We start from the raw sequence: 8,281 nt of genomic DNA, 5'->3' as shown, positions 1-8,281 counted from the left end.
GTTGTCTGGTTTCTCTCTGCATCTCTCTCTCCAGGATCTCCAGCAGACAGTAGGAGGGCCCTGTTACTGGCTTAAAGGTAATCATTACTCTGACATTGCGACTCTGGCCTGGATGATCACTCTCAGCGATGGACTGCACAACTTCATCGATGGCCTTGCCATTGGAGCTTCCTTCACTGTCTCTGTCTTCCAGGGAATCAGTACCTCGGTGGCCATTCTCTGTGAGGAATTTCCTCATGAGCTTGGTATGTACACCGTTCCCCGCTCTCTCCCAGGTGAGGGTGGGGACTGAGCAGCATTGGAGGAGTTTTGATTCATTCCCTGGGTCAAGGGGAGCTGAGGGCCTGGCCTGCCCCTGGCTCCAGTTTGGGATATCTGCCTGAGGGACCATCATGGGATGTTTGACAACAGGGAGTGGCCCATGAAGATCAGCGGGACTGGCACATTTGGGCTGTGGTGTGGGGCAGAATGGGGTGTGGACAGGAGCCTGTGCAGTGTATCCCTTCCATTCAAACCCACAGCAACTAATTGCTGCATTGACCACACTCCTGACCATCTCACCGAGTGAAAACTCACCTGAACCAACATGAAGGTTCTGCTGTTTGTATCAATGATGGAAATATCAGACACAGTTTGTCACTGAGTCGCACAGATTCCTGAAGGAGGATGAACCATGAGGCTGAATTATTAGAAGTGTTTTGAAGGAGGAAAGCGAGGGTGGGGGGTGTGGAGGTATTAGGGAGGAGAAATTCTCGAGCTCCGAGGTCCAGGCAGCTGAAGGCACGGCCCCTGATGATGCAGCACCAGGTATCAGGAGATTTCTGAAGGCAGGTAGGTGGAGTGCAGAGATCTCAGAGAGTTATGAGGCTGGAGGAGGTTATGGAGATCCGGACGGGAGAAGCTGTGAGCGCTTTGGGAAATGGAGGTGCTGTTTGGCAGGGAGCCAAACGGAGTCACCCTCCCCCGCCCACACTTTCCTTCCCTTGCATTCCCCTGCCCTGCCCAATATTGTCCTCCCTGGGTCCTGTTAAGCTGTGGGTGAGGGCTGATTGTAGCTGATGTCTGTCTGTCTCTCTCTCCCCGCTCCCTCCCCCACTCCACATGCAGGTGACTTTGTGATACTGTTGAATGCTGGCATGAGCCTCCAACAAGCTCTCTTCTTTAATTTCCTGTCGGCCTGCTGCTGCTACCTGGGTCTCGCCTTTGGTATCCTCGCTGGCAGCCACTTCTCTGCCAACTGGATCTTTGCTCTGGCTGGTGGAATGTTTCTCTACATCGCACTGGCAGACATGGTGAGTCAGGGCCTTCGCGATGACAGTGTTTCTGGGCAAGAATGAGGACGTATCTGGGCTGGTTCTGGAGTCACTTTTAGGCCATACCTGCCACATTTCCTGATCAGAGGGCACGAAGGAAGCAGGTGGAAGTTAATCCAGTGGGTTCATCGTCTCCAGGATTGAGAAAAGCTTCAAATGTCAGATGTATGGAGTTCCCCTGCTGTATGGTTTGAACTCGGGTCTCTGGATCACTCATCCAGACGCTAAGTGTTGGGGATTCGTCAGCGTGAGAGATGATGTTGGAGAGCAAGGAAAGGGCATGTTTACTGAATCAGGATTCGTTCCTGGAGTCAGTAATTGAAGCTGAGATCAGACCAGCATATAAAAATGGATCAGATCACTGGCTAAGCCAAGGCTTGGATAACAGGATTTAGAAAAAGGGGGTTACAGTAGATGAGGGATTAACACTGGCAGATCTAGGCTGCATGGGCCAAAGGGCCTGTTTTTGTGTCAAAGTTACTGAATGTGTGTCTGTGTAGCATCACTAGACTTTGGATGACTGAGACAAGCCAGAAGCTCCATGAGTATGTTTGTCAGTGCCCCTGCATGGTGGACTGTGGAGAGTGAGAAGGAGCCTCAGTCCTTCAGACAAGTTCAGCGAGTTCAACCCATGGTTGTAAGCCTTGCCCAACTCATCCTGTCTCTCTCCACAGTTCCCAGAGATGAATGAGGTGAGCAAAGGAGAGGACGGGGAGGAGTCGACCTCACTGTTGGTGTTTGGCATCCAGAACGCTGGCCTGCTCACTGGATTTACCATCATGCTGCTGCTCACCATGTACTCGGGCTCAATCCAAATCGGATAGGCTTCGGCCGGCCCTGGGACAGAATGGGCACCCAAAGCCATGGCAGCTCGGAGGGGAGGCAGGCAACATTCTCAGCACAGACACCTACAGAGAGGCACAATAGCTGGCCCAGTCTTAAGATTACCACAACAAAGGTAGCCTATCTTTTCAAAACCTGCTCTTTGTAAAAGGTGATCTTCTCAGACTACTTAGCAACAAATTCATTCCAGTTCACTCATAGTCCAAGAAGCTGTTTCTCGTAGGGTTTAGAAGTCCAAGTTTCCCCTCTACAATCAGTGTTATGTGGCATTGTCTGAATTGGTCATCAGTCTTAGGCCTTCCAAGTCAAGATAAGGAAACAAGAACAATCTCCACGTGGAATAAGCACATTGGAGACAAAGGGAGAGGGAGTTAAGTTGCTGCCAGACTTTAACACAGGCCTCTCACAATTAGAGCTAGGCATCTTGTTCACACTAACGCACAGCATTTTGACCAAACTTATCTTGTCACTCCAAGATCTTTAACAATATCAGTTGGACAAAGTCTGATTGGAGGGGACACTTGCATCAGGTTACTGGGAAATCCCAGCTCCTCACAGGGACATCAGAGCCACAGGAGAACCCAGCACAGGCCTGAACAGGCCTTAAAGCCAAAGATCTTGTGGCCCTGTTTTTATCCACTTGTGTTTCTTCCTCTTAATCCTCATGACCCTTTGAAAATCATGGTGCTGATTCCACTGGTATCTCTGTGGGAGGGTCTGTCATGTCTCCTATCTCTTAGCACACAGGTAGAGAGGGATGATGTTCAGTGGTCAACCGGAAGTCTTGAGTAGATCCGAGAAAGAGACTTGCAACCAAAACATTTCAACTTGGACTTTATCAGGACAGACAAAAGAATGCCGAATTTCAGGGGGAACAAGGTGTTACACTGCATGAGAAGTGGGTGCCAGTTCATTGGCAAGTGGACACTGATCAGTAAAGGTGTTGCCATTAGAGATTGGGGAACAGTTAACAGCCAAGCCTTTCTGCACATGAAAAGGATTTAATTCCCAGACACATTCTTTCGGCTGGTGAAGTTCAGAGTCCTGCACATGAACATCAGGAAGTGAACCTCACTGCAAGCCTGTGTGGTAATTGGTGGGTACAGTTATTCTCGGCTCACACCAGGATTGTTCAGCAAGTCCTGTTCAGTTGTGAAACTACACCTAACGATGGGTGTAATGTTCCGAGTTCCGCAAAAGCACAGGTACAACTGTTTCCCTTTACATTCTCCGCGGAAACACCTTCACCAACGTTTTTCCTCAAGCCGTATAAATTGTTGTTCCCTTTACGCTGATTGGCATGCTTACTCTGTCCTGAGATATACAAGATGAGATGTTTTCTCAGCACGTTTAATTATTTCAGCAGTACTCTGAACCACCAAGAGGCTTCCAAATCTTGTTTTGATGGGTCACTTAGAGGACTGTGTGTGTGGTGGTGGGTGCTGGCAGTGGTGGACGCTGGCAGTGGTGGACTGAGGGGATTTGTTCATAACCCCTCCTCTTGATGATTCGATTCATGGAAGTTGAAGTTCCCAGCCCAGCACTGAGCACCTCCTTGGTCTGCAGTGTTACAGTGAATGAGTTCATTGTTGTGCTGTGCTTTCTCTGTCAGACTGACTCCCTGCAGCGCTTAGATTTTCCAAAGAAATATTGCCAGCTCTGCATATGTGGGGCTTTATTTAATCTGTTCTCCATCTCTCTCTGTTCCCACACTCGGTCATCACTCACCCACCAGTATGAACTGGTCAAAGGTCAGTCCGAAGAGTTCTCCATAAGCAATGTTGGCCATAAAAATTTCTAATGGAATCTAACTGTTGCAGTGTAATCTGTTGGGTTAATATCAAGTACATTTTGATTCCAGACCTGACTCCCTCCTCCAGTCCCTGACCTTTCTCACATCTCAAACCCTGACGTCAAACTCCTGAGATAAGACCAATTGCTTGAGTAGAGGCAGTAAATGGATCAGGAAGAGCTTGTGGATGGACTCACTCTCCTCCCTGGGGATGGAGTGGGGCATGGGGGTCTTCCTGATTCAGACCTGTCCTGGGATATCCACTCATGTCCTGTGGGTCTGGTTACTATTAGTTCAACAGCATCTTCTCCTCCCTGATTTGAAATTCAGACAATGAAGTGGAATCATAAGGATATCCATGCCCCCAGTTTGTTGCATCTGGGCAGCAGGTATGCTGATGATGAGCTGTATACACACAGTGGGGCTATCCGGAGGGGGTGTAGGCTAATCGGTGACCAAGGGACCTGAAGCCACATAGCAATGAACCATTCGACAACATCAGTCTGCTGAATATGAAAACATGTTTAGCCCTGTGTTCCCCTCCTCACTGTATTTAGAAGCCATTTGTTGTAATGTGAAAATGTCTGAGCTTAATGACACTAAACTATACAACTTTGCAATGAGGAAGAAACCAAATACCCAGGTATAGCCGTGCTGTTCGGAATGAACCAACACAGATTGCTGCTTCCATGGTATTTTCTGTCAAATCAGCAAGAATATTCCTGGACCATGTGGAAAAATGTTTTCAAACAGAACGTTCTCTCATTGCTCAAGTTGCAATGATGGAGACTGTGGGATTTGAATTTAGCTTACCATCAGAGGATTTATTCTGTCTTTGAAATTTAGATGGCAGCACCTTGCTGAGAAAGGTACCTTAAAGCAGGGTAATAAATGCCCCTTACACCTGTCTGGAGGTGGGAAGGGAACACTCATGGCTTTCCAGGACACCACACCTTATCCCTCCACACCGTAAGGGGTAGTCAGCCAGGGGAGCTGCTATATTGGGGTATGATGGTTCAGGAGGTCCCATTCTCCTGGAAAGTTGCGGATTGACAGACAGTAGCAGGATCCTCTGACCTCCAACATCCAGCCTTTCTGGAAGGGCCCCTGACTTGGAAAGGTCTTTGCTGGATCAAAGGCCCATTCACAGCCGGGGCGGGGAGGAGGAGGATCTGGCTCTGGGAACTGGCTACAGAGACTACGTCATGTGATATGCACCACGTTCTCGAGGACTTGATACCAAAATGATAAGCACACCTTACTGACCATGGATCAGGTTGTAAATTATTCACTGTACAGTACACTTAGGACTTGGAAGTTTGGAATAAAATTGAGCTGATTGGTTGACTTGTATCTGAGAATTGAGTAGTGGTCCATCTTGACTTGCTCTTTGAAAGACTGGTCCAATTTCTCCCCTTCCACAATTCTGTTGTTACAGTCCTGTAATTTCTGTCTTATTAAATAGTGATCCAGTTCTCTCTTTGTAGAACCTACAAAGGATCCAGTGACATACTCCTCAAATTTAAAAAAGCTGCATTCTGGTTTCCTTGACCATATATTTCTTTTTGCCAAAAATCAGGATGAAGAGAAATACTGACAATTGCCTTCCTTTCTCAGGCGTAGAGTTTACTTCGTGTCTTTATGATAAACCCAACAAGTGTAATGAGATCTGGGAACTTCTCCACTCGGTTCACCCAAACCAGGAGATGCCCTCTGCCCCAGTTCTCCTCAACTGTGTCTCGCATGAGGGTAAAATGGAGGGGACCCCTTCAGACTGAATCCCCAGGCTCCAAATCCTACCAAGTAGTGAGCTGGGCCTTCTCAAAAGTCAATAATGACAACACCCAAAGCTGTCTGTTCAGTCAACATCACCAACCCAGCCATCAGCCCACAACCGTGATCCTAAACCTCACGTCCCTGATCCCATCCTTATGACTTGCTGTATTTGTAAATCCTGCATGAGTCAGAAAACAAACTTCCCCTTACTTCTCCAAAGTCACACTCACCCAGTGGGACAGACAGTTGGCTTAAAAACTCATCCACAATGTTCCTGACAGTGTGGCACTCCCTGACCCTCCGACAGTGCAATGCTCCCTCAGCACTGACCCTCCGACAGTGCGGCGCTCCCTCAGCACTGACCCTCCGACAGTGCAATGCTCCCTCAGCACTGACCCTCCGACAGTGCGGCGCTCCCACAGCACTGACCCTCCGACAGTGTGGCCCTCCTTCCCTCAGTACTGACCCTCTGACAGTGTGGCACTCCCTCAGCACTGACCCTCCAACAGTGCGGTGCTGTCTCAGCACTGACCCTCTGACAGTGCGGTGCTCCCTCCCTCAGTACTGACCGTCTGACAGCGTGGCACTCCCTCAGTACTGACCCTCTGACAGTGTGGCACTCCCTCAGTACTGACCCTCTGACAGCACAGCACTTCCTCAGTACTGACCCTCTGACAGCACAGCACTTCCTCAGTAGTGACCCTCCGACAGTGCAGCACTCGCTCAGTACTGCCCCTCTGACAGTGCGAGCCTGGAGTTTTGTCACAGAGTTTCTAACATGGGGTTTTAAGCATGAAGTGCTGATCCTGAGAATCTCTTTGCTGTCAACTCTGTCTCTGTTATCATTTCTCTGTCGAACAGGGCAGTCTGGCAGTGAGAAAATGTGTTAGTTCCTGCATGACTCTATGTTGTTTATTTGATGGTTACCATTAGCTACAATGCTTTTTTTAAATCCAAACAGAAATTCCAGCAGGTTCTGGAAATGAACCAATGCACAATGCAATATATTTGCTCAGGAGAATACTGATCACTTTAAACAAAAAGTAAAGCTTCCTCGCTACTGTCTTCATCAAATATTCCCTGGACAATTAGACAGGAACTGGAGAAATATGGATTGGGAGCAGTTATTTAAGGACAAATCTATATCTAGCATGTGCAAGGCTTGTCAAAACCAAATTGATTAAAGAGCAGGACATGCATACCACTGCAAAACAGAAGGATAGGAATAGCAAGATCCAGGAACCATGGATGACAAGTGAATTTGTAGTCAAAAGGAAAAGGGAACTACATTAGAGAGACATACAAGATGATCAGAGGATTAGATAGGGTGTACAGTCAGAGTCTTTTTCCGAGGATGACAACGTCAGTTTGTACGAGGGAGCATAGCTGCAAATTGAGGGGTGATAGATTTAAGACAGATGTCAGAGGCAGGTTCTTTACTCAGAGAGTGGTAAGGGCGTGGAAAACCCTGCCTGCCACTGTAGTGAACTCAGCCACATTAGGGGCATTTAAACAGTCCTTGGATAAACATATAGATGACGATGGGATAGCGTAGGGGATGGGCTTACATTAATTCACAGGTCAGCACAACATTGAGGGCCGAAGGGCCTGTTCTGCGCTGTACTGTTCTATGTTCTATAGGTCTAGGCAGCTACAAACTGACAAAACCCTTGAGTAGTATACAGCAATTAGGAAGGAACTTAAACACAGAAGTAGGACGGCTAAAGGAGCCGTGAAATGTTTCTAGCAAACAGTTAAGGAGAATCGCAAAGCTTTTTATACATATATTAGAAGAAAGAGGGTATCAAGGGAAAGAGTGGTCTCCCTGAAGAACAAAAGAGGGAAGTTATGCGTGGAACTGCAAGAAGCGGGAGAGATCCTTCATGAGCACTTTGTATCAGTATTCACCGAGAAGGACATGACTGATGTTAAGGTCAAGGATTGTGTGTGAATACTGTAGAGAATGTCAGTAAAGTGAAGGAGGAAGTTTTGGGTATCCTAAGTTGCATTAAGGTACACAAATCCCCACGGCCAGATGGGATTATCCCAGGTTTATGTGAGAGGCAAGGGAAGAAATAGCTGGGTCATGAGCAGATATCTTCACATTCTATTTGACCACAGGCGAGGTTCTAGAGGATTGGAAGTTAGCAAATGTTGTTCCCTTGTGTAAGGAAGGAAGCAGGATAAATTTCAAACATGGAAATCCCTCAAGTTTCGTGGAAGCTGCCACCACACTATCCATTCGCTTTTTAACTTGTCTGCTGTATTTCTTTGGGAATAGTCGGCGAAATGTTAACTAAAACTGTTAATTAAAAACGGGGGGAGAGAGGTTGGGGGAAATTATAGGCCGGTGAGTCTGAAATTTGTGGTGAGAAAGCTCTTGGAGAAGGCACTGAGGGACAAGATAGATGCACATTTGGAAGAAAATGGACTAGTTAGTGACAGGCAACATGGTTTTGTACAGGGAAGGTCATGTCCCAACATGATCAAACTTTTTGAAGATGTGACAAAGATAATTGATGAGGAAAGAGCTGTGGATGAATTTTGTGTGGAGTTT

General features: G+C 47.4%; 1 protein-coding gene across 6 annotated transcripts in view; it reads left to right on the top strand.

Moving 5' to 3' along the window:
- The window catches only part of slc39a14 (solute carrier family 39 member 14), a 39,077-nt gene extending 33,776 nt beyond the window's left edge, over nt 1–5,301 (top strand). For all 6 annotated transcript variants that reach the window (XM_059641086.1, XM_059641089.1, XM_059641084.1 and 3 more), the window contains exons 8-10: nt 35–245; nt 1,108–1,292; nt 1,988–5,301. In XM_059641086.1, the coding sequence (XP_059497069.1) occupies nt 35–245; nt 1,108–1,292; nt 1,988–2,137 (546 nt within the window). In that variant the 3' untranslated portion in view covers nt 2,138–5,301. The remainder of the gene's footprint in view (nt 1–34; nt 246–1,107; nt 1,293–1,987) is intronic.
- Nucleotides 5,302–8,281: the final 2,980 nt, after the last annotated feature.

Source organism: Stegostoma tigrinum, chromosome 40 (genome assembly GCF_030684315.1).
Source record: "Stegostoma tigrinum isolate sSteTig4 chromosome 40, sSteTig4.hap1, whole genome shotgun sequence".
Taxonomy (NCBI): domain Eukaryota; kingdom Metazoa; phylum Chordata; class Chondrichthyes; order Orectolobiformes; family Stegostomatidae; genus Stegostoma; species Stegostoma tigrinum.
The sequence above is the reverse complement of the archived record's forward strand: the minus strand, read 5'-3'. Positions and strand labels throughout refer to the sequence as shown.